General features: G+C 40.7%; 1 protein-coding gene across 2 annotated transcripts; it reads left to right on the top strand.

Annotated features, from left to right (window-relative positions):
• The first annotated feature begins 299 nt into the window (after positions 1-299).
• On the top strand, positions 300-16,342 carry LOC111718886 (C-type lectin domain family 4 member K-like). Of its 2 annotated transcripts, XM_023495627.2 has the most exons (6): positions 300-559; positions 4,081-4,167; positions 7,116-7,190; positions 7,548-7,699; positions 11,890-12,005; positions 13,163-16,342. In XM_023495627.2, the coding sequence occupies exons 1-6, from the start codon at positions 523-525 to the stop codon at positions 13,317-13,319; spliced, it is 624 nt and encodes a 207-aa protein (XP_023351395.1). In that variant the 5' UTR covers positions 300-522; the 3' UTR covers positions 13,320-16,342. The 2 variants fall into 2 exon arrangements, with proteins under 2 accessions (XP_023351395.1, XP_031805544.1); XM_031949684.1 differs by lacking the exon at positions 4,081-4,167.
• The last annotated feature ends 2,010 nt before the right edge of the window (positions 16,343-18,352 follow it).

Genomic DNA, 18,352 nt, shown 5'->3' with positions numbered 1-18,352 from the left:
TCCCTTGCATTAGCCCTATGAATCACTGTTTTGATTCCCATTTTATAAGGGAGAACATCGAAAGACTTCAGGTGATTTCCCCATGGTTACAGGGACGCACATAAAAATGCCAGAATTTCACTCCAGATCTCCTGACTCTCAGTGCTCTTTCTAGCATACCACAGTATTTACCATTCCTCTATCATTTCCCTCTTTTCCTTATTAGGAAGAAAGGAAGAGTAGGAGGAAGGAGGGGAGAGGAGTGGAGGAGAGTCATATCAGGGAGAAGGTACAGCTCTTTAATAAGGAAAAGAGGAAGGGGAACCAATCCCTGGCACTGCCTACCATTGGATCCCCATCATGAGGGAACAATGGGCAGGAAGTAATGGAGCCAAACATTTGAATCTGTTACTTCCTCTTGTATTGCTCTGATCATGAGAAGGGCACTGCTCTCTCAATTAGGACTCGGAACTGGAAAGGGATCCCGCTGGCCAGGCTGCTCTTGAGGAGAACTGGATGGACTGATGGAAAAGCTCTGAAAATATGGCCCAGGAAAATCAATCACATCAGACTGAAAAGGGTAAGGTGTTGGGGAGTCCCTGAGAAGGGTGGAGAAGACAAATCTCCAGAAAATCTGGATTATCATTCAGGGCTAATGAACTTTAGAATCCATCAGGTTCAACCAACTCACTTAAAAGATGAGTAAATTGAGTCCCAGAAAGGTTAACTTAGGCTGCATGATCAGGGTCATACAGCTTATAAGTGATTGAGGTAGATTTCCAGTTCAAGTGGTCCCTGTAATTCAAAAATACTCTTCACAAGGCTGACTAATCCATGGTATAATTCTTTTGTGGTAAGTGAAGACTGTTTGGAGAACTGGGGGTGGGGAATAAAACTTGGGAGAAAGGGGGGGTCAAATTTTGCTAATCTGATGCAGAAAGTCTTTTTCCTTCTGCTCACCTCATTCTGCCCAAGATACATTTTAGGTCATAAGCCAGGGACTTGAAGCAGAGGAAAAATGAGCTTTAGCCTGTAAATTGAAGCAGCACATATTGTTTTTTTTATTTTTTCCTTTATTAGTTTATTTTCCAGTTCCATGAGAAGATAGTTTTCAACATTCATCTTTATAAGATTTTGAGTTCTCCAAATTTTTTCCCTCCTTCCTTTCCTTCTCCTTTCCCAAGATAGCAAGTAATCTAATATAGTTATACACATACAATCATGTTAAACTTATTTCCACATTTGTCATTTTGTGAAAGGAGATTCAGAGCAAAAGGGAAAAACCATAAGAAAGAAAAAACCTAACCCCCTCCCAAAGTGAAGACGGGAGGCTTTGATGTGCTTTTAGTCTCCATAGCTTTTTCTCTTGATGCAGATGACATTTTCCATCCTCAGTCTTTTGGAATTGTCTTGGATCACTGCGTTGCTGAGAAGAGCTCAGTCTTCCATAGTTGATCATCACTCCATCTTGCTGCTGTGTATAATGTTCTCCCGGTTCTGCTCATTGTCAGCATCAGTTTATGGAAATCTTTCCAGGTTTTTAGCAGAACTGAGACATTCTAAGAGAGGAAGCAAGACAGAACCGTCAGCCTGATAGGCCTTGGGGAGTGATAGAAAGAGTCTTGAGCTGAGAAGTCCTGGCTTCAATTCATAGGTCTACTATGTCTAAGCTGTGTGACTTTATGTCAATCACTTATCTAGAAGTGGGGAATGGCCCAGAGGGGCTCTAAGGTCCCTTCTCACTATAATAGCCAAAGTTCTACGACTAGAAGATTTCTGGGGTCCCTTCTAGATGTTGCATGAATAAGGCAGTAAGAGATCTCTTGCATCTGACTCTTGTCAGCCCACATAACACTAATAACTAGTATTTATATAATTCTTTAAAGTTTGCAAATATTATCTTGTTTGATCCTCACAACAGCTCTGGGAGGAAGGTGCTCTTATTATTATTTACAGAAAAGGAAATTGAGGCAGACAGCTGATAAATGGATAGTAAGTTTCTGAGGTTGGATTTGAATTCACGTCTTCTTGACTCTGAGTCCAAGGCACTATCTACTACTCCATATCGCACCTGGGCTATTATACTATGCTCAGTTTTTTTACTCTAAGGTTTAAGAAAGACATTGATAAATTGTCAAATGTCCAGAGGAGGGGAATCAGAATGAGGAAGAGCCTTGAGTTTAGGAGAATCAGTTGAAGAAAGTGGCTATATTTATCCTGGTAAACAAAAAGAAGGCTTAGGGAAAGGAGGAGGAAGGCCATGTTTAATGAAGAATTTGAAAGGAGCCTCATGGGGGATGTGTTAGACTTGGTCTTGATTTCTTCAGACCCAGAACCAGGACTGAAGCTGGCTCTCACTGTTCTGTCTTCCAAAGGTGGGAAGAACCATTAACTAAATGGCAATGGATTGGAAGAGGTCCCACTATGGCTTAGACCAACTCCCTTGGGATTGCTTGTATCCTGCACCAGGGATCCTTGTTTAAGAGGGAAAGCAGGGGAGATGGGCACAAGAACCCAGAAGGGAAGGCAGAGCACTTGTGGGAGTTAGGGGGTGGACGGGGCTGGCTCCAACGCTTGTTAGCTGAGTCACTCAAGACAAGTCCGAACCTCCCTGAACTTACCGGTCCTACCTCCGAACAAGGAAACTTCCCTCTTCAAGACTACGATGTCCATTCAACTTCCTCACTCTCCTCTCCTCCTCTACCTTAAACACTGGCTGCCTTCTTCTTGTCCTCACGATTCCTGTAATTTCTGTTTATCCACCAGTCCCTCCATGTTTTCCAGGCTCAGAGCCAGTCTCAATTCCCCTTGTGACTTCCTCCATCTTTTGCAGTTTGTTAACTCTCTGTAGTCTGGATCATCATTCCAGCAAGACTGAGTTCTCCAAAGTTACCAGGGATCTTAGTTGCTAAGTCTGGTGACCCTTCTCAGTCCTAATTTTTCTTTTCTTCTCTGTGGCCTCTGACACTGTTGATCCCCTCCTCTTGATACTCCTTGATGCTGCACTGTCCTGGTTCTCTTCTATCCGATCTTGGTTCAGTCTCCGTTTCTGGATCTTCTTCTGGGTCATTCCTAGGAGACCCAAATGGGATTTCTAGATGTGTGGGGGGGATTCAAAGCACATTCTGATCCGCTCCCTGAATTCAACTTTTTACTGGATGACCAATAAGCAGCTTGGGACACCGTGATCCCCAGGGACTTGTGTTTGCATTTTCTCCCTTTGCTAGACTGGAAGCAGGACTGATGGGTCTTCCTCAGTGACTGATGGAAAGAAACCCATAATACTCTCCATCAAGTGAATACACGATTTAATGGAAGGTCAGGAGCAGAGAACACTGTACTAGACACTGTCTGATGCACAAAAGGATACGATAGGATTCCCTGTCTGCATGGAACTCACAGTCTCGTAAAGTGAAAAGGCGGAAAGAGAAGCCGCCATATTGCTCCCCAATATAGGATAAGTGCATTCCGGAGGCCAGAAACAAAGTGCTATGTAGGCTCTGAAGGAGAAATCATCCTCATGACTGGACTAGATGGATCAGAACAGGCTTCCTGGAGGAGCCGGTGTTTGAAATAGCAAGATGGTGATTCCACAGGTGATTTCAAGAAGATCTTAGTTCAAATATGGCTTCAGACACTTACTGGATGACTCTGGGCAAGTCACTTAATTGCTCCCTGCCATCTGCAAAATGGGGATAATAACAGGATCTATTTCCCAGGGTTGTGAGCATCAAATGGGATAAGATCTGTAAGGTGCTTACTGCAGTTCCTAGTAGACAGTAGCTGTTTAATTGTAGCCCTTTCCCTTGATCTGAGTTCTATCTGTGGATCTCATGGTACATTAGAAAGACTAGTGGATTTGTGTTCCATTTCCAGGACAGAGTGTGAAGCTTGAGGTCAGCAAGACCCCAGTTTGCATCCTCCCTTGCACACGGATTAGCTCCATAAGCCATTCAACCTTTCTGGACCTCAGTTTCTTCATCTGTAAAATTGGATTTCAGACTAGATGACTTTCGAGTCTTGACTCTGTGTCCTACACTCCCGTACTGGGAGTGTGGCCAGTGACGGACAAGAGGCTCTTTCCTTTCTTCCCCTGTCCAGTTTACAGGATCCTCAAGGCCCTCCACACTGCCCTGGCTCTCCTGGCCCTGGCCCTGGCTGCGGCTCTGACAGTGATGGTTCTTCTGTGTAAGTTTTCCATTCAAAGGGCTCCAGGAGGCAAACTTTTTTCTTTGATCAGGTGGAGAGAAAAGACCAAAGCAAGAAGGGTCTGGGGGCTTTGGACTGAATCGTGTAATAGGTTTGGAGGGGAAGGAGTGGGGCATAGTGAGAGGGGAACAAGCAAATGTTGACCCCTTTTTTAAGCTTCTATGGAAAGAAAAGGAATCAAAGGCAAAGGAGATTCTTAAAAACCAGTCTATTTTTAGTTATATTTGTTATAAGGGGCTAGCCACTGTACTCAGTACTGGGACACAAAGACACAGAAAGGAAGCAAGCCCTGCCCTCAGGAAGCCGACAAGCTAGCCGGAGAAACGGCACCTACGCATGAGAATATATCAGAACAAATAAACAAAAATACCCAAAGGAAATGTAAGGTAAACTGTGGCTGGCCACAATGCAGATGCAGGTGCACCGTGGGATTGAGGGGATGAGGGAAGAACTCCAGGGAAGAGGAAGGGGCTCTTGAGTTGAGCTTGGAAGGGAGCTACAAAGGGGAGGGTGCAAGTGGGCATCCCATAAGTGAGGAAGAGCAAGGGGAGCCTTTTGGCTGGGGAATAAATACCTGGGATCTGGACACTTGTGCTGAGAGGTGACGTGGCACTAGCACCCTTGGGTTGGGGAGGCCCTGGGGCTCCACAAAGAGTTTCGGAAAGAACTGTTCTTGGGTCTTGTCTCTGAGGCTTCCTAGCTATGTGGCCATGGGCCCAAAGAACCAGACCAAACCATTATTTCCCCTTCTTATCTGGATAAGGGGGATAACATTGTCATAGAGTTCAAATAAAATAATGTCACAGAAACCATCAAATATCAGCAGTGAATCTGAGGGTCATGGGGATCATCAAAGGTCTGCTCCCATTCTTTATCTTATGAGTTGACTCTCTGGGCAGATAGACTCTAGTGGATAAAATGCTGGGCTTTGGCTCACGGAGACCTGTTTTCAAATCTTACCTTGGGCACTTATTGGCTGTGTGACTCTGGGAAAGTCACTTAATGCTTTCAGCCTGTTTCCCCATCTGTAAAATGAGAATAATGATAGCTAACTAGGTTATTGTGAGAACTGAATGAGATACAAAGTGGTTTGTAAACCTTAAATGCTAATTAATGTTAGGCATTATCATTATTTTGTCTCTCTCTTTCATTTTAAAAATTAAGAAAGTTGGGTGGGTTCCCAGATGGAAAATGGCATCATCAGAGCTGCTTGCCATCCATTCAGGAACACCTGAGGTCACACCCAACCTCAAAGACTTACTGACTGAATGACTCTGGGTCATTGACTGAATGATTCCATTCTTGCCTCAGTTTCCTCATCTGCAAATTGGGGATAGCAATTTCTAGGGATGTCATGAAGATGAAATGGGATAATAATTATAAAGCATTTAGCATAGTGACTGGCTTGCAGTGAACTCTGTATAAACATTAATTATTGTTGCTGCTGTTGCTATTGCTATTGTTTCTATTCTAACACACTTTGATGTGCATAAAGGATTTTCCATATATATATAGTATACACATATACATGTATTTATAGTATTGTTATTGGTCACAGGTTTTTTGTTCTATATTTTTTTCTTTTGGTTTAGATCTATAATCTTAGCCATGTAGAGAGATCCCCAGGAGGCAACTCTAGGAAAGCTCCTTGCTAATGATTCTGGTACCTAATATGAGAAGGAGGATGAATTCACTAGTCTCTGGGTTCGTTTTAGTCTGAGACATGTGGTCTTTGACTGTCCCTTCCTAGACCAAGTGAAATGAAGTCATGTGACTTGCCCAGTCACAAAGCTGCCGTGTGCCAGGGATGGGACTTGCACTCCCATCAGTGAACTCACTTCTGCCAGCCACAGAACGTGGCTGCTCACCTGGCAGGTGTCCACCTGCCTCCCGAGCCCCAGCACCCCATCCTTAAAGCCAAGTACTCTTTTGGCAAGGCAGTAGTGGCCACACCCATACTTCATGGACGATTTCTCCAAAGGACCAAGCCCTCTTAATTTAAAATATATTCACTCTGAGGCAACTGGGTTGCACAGTGGATAGAGAATGAAATCAGAAAGACTTGAATTCAAATTCAGTATTTACTAGCTCTCCCTCCCTTCCTCCTTCCCTCTCCTTCTCTCTCCCTCCTTCTCTTCCTCTTTCCCTCTTCTTCTCTCTCTCCCTCCCTCCTTCCATTTCCTTCTCTCCCTCCCTCACTTCTCTCCTCTCCCTCTCTTCCTTCTCTCCTCCTCCTCCTCTTCCTCTTCCTCTTCCTCCTCCTCCTCCTCCTTCTTTTCCTCCTCCTCCTTTTTTTCTTCCTCCTCCTCTTCTTCCTCCTTGTTCTCTCTCTCTCTCTCTCTCTCTCTCTCTCTCTCTCTCTCTCTCTCTCTCTCCCCACATACACAATACATATTCATATATGTATATATCTTCACTCTTTACCTCCACAGCTTCCTGAGACCTGAAACTCTGCTGGAGTATTGTCTATAACAAGAGGAGCATCCCCCAGAAATTTCTTTATATTCTCCTTTATAATTTTTGCATTTAATTATGATTATAGATTAAGAGCTTAGAAGGGATCTTTGAGGGTCAAATAGTCCAATCATCTCATTTTACAGATGAGGAAACAGATCCCAGACTGGTTACATGGCTATGTCTGAGACGCTGTGACAGGTACTTGAGATAATAAAGACAAAAATGAAATGATCTCTTACCCAAAACTGTTTACATCCTACTGGAGAGTAAAACAGGACATAGATAAGGTGGGTGGTGGGGCGGTATAGGAGGAAGCACAGCATCTGAGGTTGTGTGTCTGAATCCCAGCTCTACATAATTTTTGCCCAAGGTCTCATGGCACAGCAGAGACCTAATCAAGCTTTACTGAATTAACACTTTGCCAGACTGATCCCTGGCCTTTTCTTCTTCTCACCTCCATGACCCTATAGTCCTAGATCTTCGAGGGGAAAATGATCAGCTTGCAAAGGTCAAAGCCTCCAATGAAAACCTGAAAGCGGAAAACAGTAAGTTCAGTCCTCAGTTCTCCCTTTGCACTGACCCCTGACCCAGCCTAGTCCCTCCATCCCTCAAGCTTCAGCATCCTGCATGGGAAGGAGGGCTCCTTTGCTGATTTCTTCACTGCCCTTCATTTTGGCCACTTCAGAAAAAGGGAGAGAAAAGCCTTCTTTCCCAAGCCACCAAAAATCTCCTCGTCTGAAACGCCAGGATCCCAAGGGGCTTCTGCTCAGATAGCAGCAGGCACTTACACTGACCAAGCTCTGGCCATTGCCCATTTCTCAGGCTCTTGAGAACCAGAGGGGCAGAGCTTGGATCAGCTCTGGTCACTTCTTTCCTCATTCCTGATCCTCTTTCTTCTCAAGAAAACCTCATTCACAAGGTGCCAGAGGCTTGGGTTGTCCACAATGGAATTCTCTACTACTTTTCCTGTAAGGACAAGTCCTGGGAAGAGGCTGAGAGGTTCTGTGTATCCCTTGGCTCCCACCTGACCTCAGTGACCTCAATGGGAGAGCAGGTCAGTGCTAGCCCTGGGACCCTTGGAGGTGGGAGACAAAAATGTCCACGGGCACATCACTTCCCCTCTCTCCTGATCTGGCCTTAGGTTTCAAGGGACAGAGACAGAGCTTCTCATTCTGAGGATGAAAATGCCCTCGGAGAAGCAAAGGATCCAGGACTAGAGAGGTTTATGTTTCCACTGTCCTTGGCCATGAGCAAACCACTCATGGAGTATTGGTTTGCTTCTGAATTTAGGAATTTCTATTCTAAATCTCAATTTAGGAAGGGAATAAACCACCTGGAGAGTATCCGAGTTGATGAATGCTTCTGAGTCCATGCAAAATCAATTGAAGGAATTGGGAATGTTAGTTTTGGGGAGTGAAAAATTAGAGGGACATGGTATCTGACCCCAAATTGATCCATTTGTCCCCAAAGGGCAGAACCGGAAGCGATGGTGATTTAACCCCAAAAAGTCTTGTTAGGTTTGGTATGGATGGAACTTCCTAAGAGAGAGCTGTCACGCATTGGAATGGGCTATCTCAGGAGTAAGATCTCACATGAGATATGTAGCAGAGACTGTCAAGTATGTTATAGAAGGAATAAAAAGGATGGATTGGACTCTATGGTCCCTGAAATCTTTTCCCACTTGGACACTGATTTTGTGACTTCAAAAGTCATCTACTCGAATTAATTCAATTTGTAGATATGGAAACTCAAAGAGATTTCATGGCTTATCCAAGAATGATCACTGAATTTCTGACTTCTTTGGGGATTTCTTGAGAAGCTTTAACTGCTTCTGGACAGAGAGCCCTCTAGGAGACATGGGTCTCTGATTCCTCTCTGTCAATACTTGAGAACTTGTTGCTTGTTTTGGGGTTTGATTAGTCAACGATACCATCCAGTAACTCTGCGTGTGTGTGTGTGTGTGTGTGTGTGTGTGTGTGTGTGTTGAAGGACTCACTTACTATAGTTTTTTTCATTTTACTTTTTTTTTTTGATTTTTAATCTAATGAGAATTTCGGGCTTTGATTTTTCTTCTAGAGTAGGTACATGAGACGTTGGTTAATCTTCCTGCTTTCAGGAAGTCATCTTGGTGAGAACTCTTTGTGTCCTCCTTTTCTTTCTTTTTTAAGGATCATCCGAATGTAAAAATCCCACTTCCCGGCCTTCTGTCTTATCTAACTCCCTCTATAACCCTTAATAACATTATAGTTCAAGGGAGTTTCTTTTACTCCTATTAGAATGTAAACACTTCATCCATGTTATTGTACATTGGAAATTTGTCCATGGCGTTTTCTTGGCAAAGATATTGGAATGATTTGCCATTTTCTTCTCCAGTATGTCCCCATTTTACAGATGAGGAACTGAGGCAAATAGGGAGTAAGTGATTTACCCAGGATTACACAGCTAGTGTTTGAGACTGAATTTGAACTCAGATCTTCCTGACTCCAGACTTGGTGCATTATCTACTGTACCACCTAGCTGCCCCCCTTTATCCATATAGTTCTTTCCAATTGCTCAAATGTATTCATTGTTGTTCAAATTTATCTTGAATCTTGTGTTTATATTTCAAAGTTTTTACTCAGAATTGGGATTTTTATCAGGAAAGCTTAAAAATAATTTAAGTCGCTGAAGGTTCATTTTTCCATTGTTCTTTCTCCAGAAACAAAGAAAATATACCAAAAAAATCCTCAAGGAAGTCAGAAAGTCACGGCTATTACCTATGAGAAAAAAATCATTAAATCTTCTTGGGCCTCAGTTTCCATATCTATAAAATGAGTTCATAATCTCTGTAGAACAATTTTTTTAGTCTTCTGGGAAAGTATCCTTAGTTTTAAGTTTTTCATTTCTTGTCTTTTGCAATGCCATATTCCTAGTTCTCCTCTCTTAAAATGATAGCTGTCAAATCTTGTGTGTTACTGAGTATTTTCTCATTGTTTGAACTTTTTCTTTCTAGATGTTTGCAATGTTTTTTTTTCCTTTGGATTGAAAACTCTAGCTTCTGATTATAATGTTCCTGTGAGTTTTCATTTTTAAGTTTCTTCCATGCGGTGATCATTGCTTTCTTTCTACTTTTACTTTGCCTTTTGACTCTAATAAGCCTGGTTAGTTTTGATGAACTACTTCTTGAAATATGGTATTCAGGCTCCTTTTTTGATCAGGAATTTTATGTGATACCATTAGATTTATTTTCTCTTAGAACTGCTTCTCAGGTCAGTTTTTTCTATATGAAGTATTTTTCATTTTCTTCTATTTTTTCCTTTTGTATTTGTCTTTAATATTTCTTGGCACATGAAGTCATTAACTTTTATTTGTTCTATTCTAATTTTCAAAGAGCCTTTCTTAGGTTTTTGCTCTTTTTAACTCAATTGTTAATTCTGCTCCCAAGTCTTTCCTTTAGGGCTTCATTTATTTTCTATTTCTTTTCTTTAAAATCGTCATTTGATTTACATAACAAGTTTTAAACTTCTGCTTTACTTCATCTAGGTAGTGTACTTGACTTTGTAAACAAGTTGTGTTTTACTTGATGCTTTGTTTTTAGATATCATGAAGATATTTTCTCCTTCTGACATTGTGAGTTGATGTTCCTGACTCTATAATTGTTATTATGTATATGTATATATATATATATATACATATATATATATATATTTAAAACAAACCTCATTACTCCATTTTTTGCTTTCTGGATTGGGACTTTGTATTAGGTTCAGACTTGGAGCACTTCTCTGCTCCTGATCAAAAATTTCAGAGGTATCTGCAAACTTTAATCATTTCCTATTCTAAGGATTGTCCTGATTGTTGTCCTCCCAGTCTGAGCTTTGCAGAGTTCAGAATCCAGGTCAGGTCTGGGTGACACAACTGCAGCCTTTACTCTGGTGGAGCTTCAGATGATCCAGCCCAAATCAATTAGCTGGAAGACTGTTGCTCTACCACAACAGAACAGAAAGTTCATTTCTGATCCATATTCTACAATCTGGTTAATCAGCTACAGACGTCATAGATATTTGATCTATAGATTGAATTATAAATCCTGCTTATGGATCAGTATGACACAGCCACCGGCTTACCTCTGTTGTTGCTTCCTGTTCTGTTGTGGTATAGCAATAAACTCTCCCTTGCCCTCCTAATTTGCTTATGCCCTCCTTAAATTTGCTATTTACACCCAAATCATGTACCCATTTTGACCTTATTTTGGTGTGTTATGTGAGATATAGGGACCAAGTTTCTGACATATTACTTTTCAGTTTTCTCAGCAATTTTTGTGAAATAAGGAGTTCTTATCCCAGAACCTGGAGTTTGGGAGTTTATCAAATACTAGATTACTATAGACCTTGATTATTGTGTGGTGTGGATCTAATCTATTCCACTGATCCACTACTCTATTTCTTAGACAGTACCAGATGGTTTTGATGACTGCTGCTTTATGATAGAGTTTTAGGTCTGGTACAGCTTAGTATTTTTAGTATTTTTTTCATTAATTAGTATTTTAGTATTTTTTTAATGATATTCTTGACCTTTTGCTCTTCCAGATGAATTTTATTATTATTTTTGTAGCTCTACAAAATAATGTTTTGGTGGTTTGATTTGTATGGCACTGAACAAATAGACCAATTTAGGTAGAATGATCATTTTTATTATATTAACTTGACCTCATGATCAATTGATATTTTTCCAATTGTTTAGATCGGACTTTGTGTGAAAAGGGTTTTGTAAATGTGTTCATATAGTTCCTGGATTTGTCTTGGCAGGTAGACTCCCAAATGTAATGTTTTATTTTGTCTAGTTATTTTAAATGCAATTTCTCTTTCTATTTCTTGCTTCACTGAGCTTCATTAGTAACATATAGAAATGCTGATGATCCATGTAGGTTTAGTTTATATCTTGCAACTTTGCTAAAGCTGTGACTTGTTTGAAATAGGTTTTTGGATGATTCTCTAGGATTCTCTAAGTATATCATCATGTATCTATAAAGAGTGATAGTTTTATGTCTTCGTTGACTATTCTAATTCATTTAATTTCTTTTTCTTTTCTTATCATGGAAGCCAACACTTCTAATACCCTCCTGAATAATAGCAGTGATAATGGGCTCTTTGTTTCACCCTGATTTTACTGGGAATGGGTTCAGCTTCTCCCCACAAAATGCACATTTTATACGTTGATATGGACGTGTGCCTCCTTAAAAAGCACTTCTCTCTCACTCCATAGGAATTTATTGTTAAAAAAGCTGATGGTAGCAACTATTGGATTGGATTGAATAAACAGTGGAACTCAGAGTGGAGATGGACTGATGGGACCCCTTATAATGGGACCAACAGCAAAGAGTGAGTCCCGTGCACCCCTGCCCTCTCTCCTCTGGTCCTTCTTTCTTTCCAAATGCCTATGGAGGCACTGAAAGCTTTTTGCCAGGGAAAACCCAAGGTGCATAAAAAGGGACATGCATCCTCCATTCCTTGTGTGGGTCCCTTCCTTCTGGGAGCATGTATGCAGTGTACATACATGCACGTGCATTTATGTGTGCTGTATGCATACACTGATTGTACGTGTGCATTGTGGCTCGTGTATGTATGCACAGTGTGGCAAATGTGTGCATGTGACTGTGTGCATTTGTTTGATGTGGTGCATGTATGTAGGTGTGTTAATTTTTGCATGTGATACATGCCCATGGTATGAACACATGTGTGGGTGGAATGTAGACATATTCACAGTGTACACATGTGGTATATATGTTGTGTGGTGTGCGCACATGTATAGAGTACATGTGTGTGAGTGTGTGTGAGCGTGTAGCCCCAGATGCCCAAAAGTGAGGAGAAAGCATAGGCCTCACTTTGGGTGGGAAACTTCAGACAGAGATTTGGGGGAAATTATGGGGCTATCTGAGCTTGAATGATGCCAGAGCAGAGATTTTTATCCTGGGCTCAATGAGCTTGTTCTATTAAAAAATCTTTTAATATATCTGGCTTCCTTTGTAATCTATGAATTTTTTTTATGCATTTAGAAATAATATTTTAAGAAGTCCATAGGCTTTATTAGACAGCCAAAAACATTAATAAGCTGTACCTTTGAGGTCTCCTGTCTTCATGGCTGGAAGTTACTTCATCATTTAAGAGTTTTTTAAATAGCCAAATTGGAGCAGAATCTAAGCTAGACTTTTCCACAGAGCCAAGCCCAAACAAAAGGAAGGGAGCTTCTTGTAAAACTTTGCTATACAAATGGAAAAACAAGACAACAATACAACAACAAGAGAATGTTGTATATAGCATCAGCAACATTCTAAGAACTTTGAATAACTAAGTCATTTTAAATATTATACTCTTATCAACTACAAAGGACCTTGAAGAAGATGCTGTTCACTTCCAGAGAAAGAACTGATAAATAGAAGTAGGTATAATATGGTTTATCCCCTCTCTCTCTCTCTCTCTCTCTCTCTCTCTCTCTCTCTCTCTCTCTCTCTCTCTCTCTCTCTCTCTCCCTTCTCTAGGTTTTGGGCACAAAATGAGCCAAACAACAAAATGGATAAGGAACACTGTGTTCACTTTTCAAAGAACAGACTTCAATCATGGAATGATAACGACTGTCTCTTACCCATGCTGTTTATTTGTAAATGGGACTGCAAGTCATCTGGGCTGTGTCCTTGAAAGTGGAGGTGGTCTCGGAGCTCTGCTGACTACCAGACTTGAAGAATGGGTACAGATACAAGCATTCTTCCATCCACCATTCCCGCCTACTCTGTGGGTTTCATTGTTATTTCTCACTCAACACTGAGGATTCTGGGCCTGATCAGCTGGACCAACAGATGCTCCCAATCCCAGGCAGCCACAGATCCTCCTTTTCACATCATCCCTGTTGCAGTCATAGCCCTCCATTCCTACTTCCATGGGACCTTCATACACATGCATGTGGTTGTCTCTCTGTATGTCTACATATAGATATACACATATACGTCTAGGTACAGATGGACACAGACAGACAGACACATACTTACAGCTTCTTGTTCATTCCAGGCTTCCCTTCTCTACCTCTTGAGCTGAGAAGGAAATTCGGAGACATGATCTGACGTGGAACTCATAAAATGTCTTTGTTCCCTGGGTGGACGATTACTTCTGGAAATAACAAGGTCCCAGCTCTGGCCACCCCTGAAATATTTAGCTCTCAAGGTCAACCCTCTTCCTGTCAATCATTTATTGATTAAGTTTCCATCCTAAGCCAGGCTCTGGGCTTATCAGTGGGGATGCAAAGACGGAAGGATTGAGACTTGTTACATCCTAAGAGGACAAGCAGCAAAAACATATCCAAATACATAGTGCCTAATTATGAAATGAAATACAATTATCTACCAAGATAATAAATAATAATAACTATAATATAATAAATAAAATAAAATAATAAATACTACCAAGTAGATAAAAGCAAGGTGGTTTCAGTGGGATCCAGCAAATTGAGGGATCAGAATGCTTCTGTGTAAAGATAATAATTAACTCCCTGGGAGCTGATGAGATCTCTGAGGATTTAAGAAGCTAGTGGAGATAACATTGGGAATCAGGAGAGAGTAGTCTCTGGTCCCAGAAGAGGGAGTACGGTAAGTCAGGCACAATCCCAATCTTGGCATTGTGATGTTTTTTTTGGAATCATTTGGCTTCTCTGCCATATTTTAAGAGCATCTCCAGGAACCCTACTCAGTGACAGCCTTAGATACCAGACTTCATCAGAGCAGCTGTCCATGATTTGGGAATCTGGATGGAGGCTGATTTGAAAGTCCCTGGTTTTATTGGAGGCAGTGTCATATGGTGGATAATGTGCTAAAGGACCTGGGTCTTTGATATTTGAAATTTGGTAACTGGGGGACTCTGAGCAAATTCTATCTTAGCCTGTTTGCTTATCTGTAAAATGGGAGTAATCACACCTGTAGTAGTATTGCCACCCACAGCATGGTGCAAATATCTGTTTTGATTCCAATGGATTCTCTAGGAGAATTAAAGAGCTTCAAAAGGTTGGTTTCAAGCTCTTTGTTCTATTCTTTTGACTGCTCACAGTATGAAGCCCATTAGCAGCTTCCTCTTCTGATAGAAAGGGAATGAACACAGGAGAAAGGGAGGTCCCAGAGCCTGGATTTCAGAGAAATCTAGTCCCTCGTTACCCAGAAGAGAGCATCCGGGCCATCCCCGTGTACTCTGGGGGCTGGGTTCTTGGAAACTGCACATTGGTAGATATGGCAACCTTACAATGGGGCATCCAGTGAACACAAGAGAACCATTTGTGATGACCCGTGTTCACTGAACATTAAGATCCCATCGTTCTGAGTCTTTATGTTCTCATCACAAAGTCCGTCCAAAACAGCCTCACATAATTTGTTCTTCAACATGTAATTTCTGGTTATACTAAGGCCAGAACTGCACTTGGAAGCACCGATCTGTGTAGCATTTGCAAGCTGGAGAGCGTCCAGTCCTTTCTTGGCAAAACTTCAGTCCTTTCACCATCAGTAGCAAAGGGTTCATTTTTAAAACCTAAAAGAAAATTGAAATGAAAATAATAAGGTAGCAGATGAGATGATCTGATGAGGGAAGGTAGGAGCAGGAAAGGGTTAAGAAAAGCCACTGATATGAAATGACAGAGATTAGGTTATCATAGAGTTGGTGCTGGAAGAGACCCATCCAAAGCCCTCATTTAAGGAATGGAGAATCAATGAAATGAAATGGGTTGAATAAACTCAAACAGGGATGACATAATTGGGGGCAACCTCTGAAGACAATTGATACAGTGAAAGTTTTCACAACCTGATTTTTCAGTAAACCCTGGAATCAAAGTGAAACTTTCAATCAGTAAAGACAAGTGAGGGGACACAACAGAAGAGTAACCAAAATAGCCTCTGTTGAGAACTAGGGTTTATTCAAATGCCATTTCCTGATGTGCTGGTCAAGGGGCCACCAAGATGAGTGTCACACTCAGCCCATTCCTTATGAAGTGGACATGTCATGTATTATTATTGGCACCTGTTTTTTTACAGGTGGGGAAACTGAGGCCTAGAGATGGGAAGTGATATCACAACATCAGAATTTGAGAGTGGGAAGGGACCTAAAATAGCCTTCTCATCCAACCCATTGATTTTTTCCTAGCTGGAAACCAAGGTTAGCTAGGATGTCCTAAAACTCATGTCTATTCTTTTCAAGATCAGGCTTTGTCCAGACCTGAGAATCAGGAGACTGAAGGCTGGTCTGACAACATTCCATGAAGTTTTGGCCAAGTTATTTCCTCTCTCTGGGCATTAGTTTCTCTTCTTTGTTTTTTTAAATTAAAGTTTCTTTTCTTTACTGTAACTAATCATAGTGTTGAAACCTTGCTTAGAAAGAGCTAACTGCTCTCTAGTTTTTAAAATGCAAGAGTCAAACTAGGAGACCTCGAAGTTCACTTGTAGTCCAAACACTGTAAACCCATCCCTTTATTACATGACACAAGCTTTACAATGTCTGGCCCAAAGAATCCTTAGATTCACATAGAATAAAGAATTTGAAATTTGAAAGAAACCTTGGCCTCCATCCAGTTCAGTCCATTCACCAAAGGAATTCCACTATAAGACCCTGGAAAGGTGGTTGGCCAACCTCTGCCAGAAGATCTTCAAGGACCTGGAATCTATCGTCTTGAAAGGTCGCCCATTCCACTACTGGACAGATAGAATTCTTTTATATACATATATACATATATGTGTATATATATATAAGGTAGTTTACAGTTTGGGGGAGAGAGAGAGACAGAAACAGAGACAGAGAGACAGAGAAAGACAGAGACAGAGACAAAGATGGGGAGAGAGAGAGAGAGAGAGAGTTTCATTTTTTCTGCCACCATTGTGGCAGTTACCTATGGACTCATGGCCAGCTCCTATTCCAATGTCAATATCTGCTGAGAGCTCTTGGACTGAACAAAAAGTCTCCACCGGACCTTCTGTTGGCTGTACCACTTCAGAATTGAATTTGAGGCATTGATTATTTTAAAGTTGTTTAGAGGGGGATGTTAGGAGAGTTCATCTGGGTTGTTACCTCTACACCATCTTGGTTCTGCCCCCCAAACTGTAAACTACCTCAATTTTTTGATCTGGAAAATGGAGTTGAACTAGACCTCTAAAATTCCTTTCAACTCTAAATTTAAGAGTTGATTATTATTAGTTAGAAGAAATATTATCATGGTTTTTGTTATTTTTGTTGTTACAGAAGAAGAGAATTCTAGAAGTAAAAATGAGCAGCCCTGATGGTATCTCCAGGATAATAATGAGAATTTACCTTCATACTTCATGACATGTACATTCCAGCCCAACTGCTGACTTGGAATTGGGAAGTTTATGACTTGTTGAATGATGCTGCATGTGGGAGAAAAGTACCTCTTTTTTCTTCTCTTATCTCATAAATCAAACTCAATTTCAAACCAGTGGAGAAAGTGAAAGCTTTTTTTTTTTTTTGAAAAAAATAAGAAATTTCACTTCTTTATTCTAGTTGGATCCATCATTAAGTAATCAGACCAAAGGGTCTGGAGGTTGCCAGGTTATTCTCCCATCCCCCTGATATAGCACTTGCCCAAGATTACACAATTACTTAATTGTAGAGTCTGCTTGTCAACCCAGGTCTTTTGACACCACATAGAGCCACATTTCTATGATTCCATGTTGCCTTTTGAGTGATCCAGTCAATTAACTAATTAACTAATAACTAACTCCTGATTAAGGGAGTTCAAAACACTAGATCAGAGCAAAGAATTGGGGTCAAGAGTGGAAGGGAAAAGATTGATTTTCCATAGAATAAAGTCAGGAAAACATCCCAGAAGGAGAAACAAAAAGTTATTAGAGAAGAATGACTATTAATTTTGTGCAAAAATTTCACTCCAAAGCACATTTTAAAAAAAGTGATTTTATCAACATTCAGTTCCATCTGTATCGTTGTGGGCCTGGAAATTGATAGAAAGTTGGATAGGCAGTCAGTGGCCAGCTAAAAGTCATACTTGGGGGAAAAAATCCCCACTGTAACATATTCAACAAATGGCCATTTTAGCCTATGTTTGAAGACTTCCACTGAGGAGGAACTTTGTCTTCTGGCTCTTTCAAGGTTAGTCGTGGTCATGTGCCAAAGAGCTGTTATCAGATTTTAAAAAATATTCTTTGTTTGTTTGACTAATTTTTTTTTTACATTCTTTATTTGACAAGTATCAAAGGAAGTTTCAGTGAAATAATATTAATTGAATCTTCTCTTCCTTCCCATCTATCTTCTCTTTCATAATCCTCATAGTTTTGTCTTCATTATTATAAAAGAAGGACCCCACCCTACTCAAAAGTTATGTAAGAACAATTCTTGATTGAGAATAATCAATAAATCAGAACTGAATATGAATCACTCTGAATATCTCTTTAAATCAATAAATCCTTTTGTAAAAGACTTGGTCATAGTCAAGGAAATCATATAAAAGAAGGCTCTATCTCTCAACCAGAAAGAGATCCTGAGCTCCTGAAGTAGAGAAATTGGCAAAATCATGGCATTCCAATATATCTCAGAGTTGCAAAGGTAGATTGAAGCTGTGAGAGAAAAGAGGGAGATATTCATGAAGGTCATTGGCTCTCTAGGCATCTTGGAGGAAGTCCCAAGAAAAAAATGGGCTCTTAACCAATTTCCCTTTTTGGTTTCTATCTATCTAC

The sequence above is a fragment of the Sarcophilus harrisii genome, chromosome 2 (genome assembly GCF_902635505.1).
Source record: "Sarcophilus harrisii chromosome 2, mSarHar1.11, whole genome shotgun sequence".
Taxonomy (NCBI): domain Eukaryota; kingdom Metazoa; phylum Chordata; class Mammalia; order Dasyuromorphia; family Dasyuridae; genus Sarcophilus; species Sarcophilus harrisii.
This window is presented reverse-complemented; position numbering and strand designations above follow the sequence as displayed.

Bases quoted from the DNA above. Each gene is read 5' to 3' on its own strand.
- LOC111718886 (XM_023495627.2), top strand. From the start codon at position 523: ATGGCCCAGGAAAATCAATCACATCAGACTGAAAAGG. The intron at 560-4,080 runs GTAAGGTGTTGG...TCCCCTGTCCAG, and splicing joins ATCACATCAGACTGAAAAGG to TTTACAGGATCCTCAAGGCC. The intron at 7,700-11,889 runs GTCAGTGCTAGC...CTCACTCCATAG, and splicing joins TGACCTCAATGGGAGAGCAG to GAATTTATTGTTAAAAAAGC.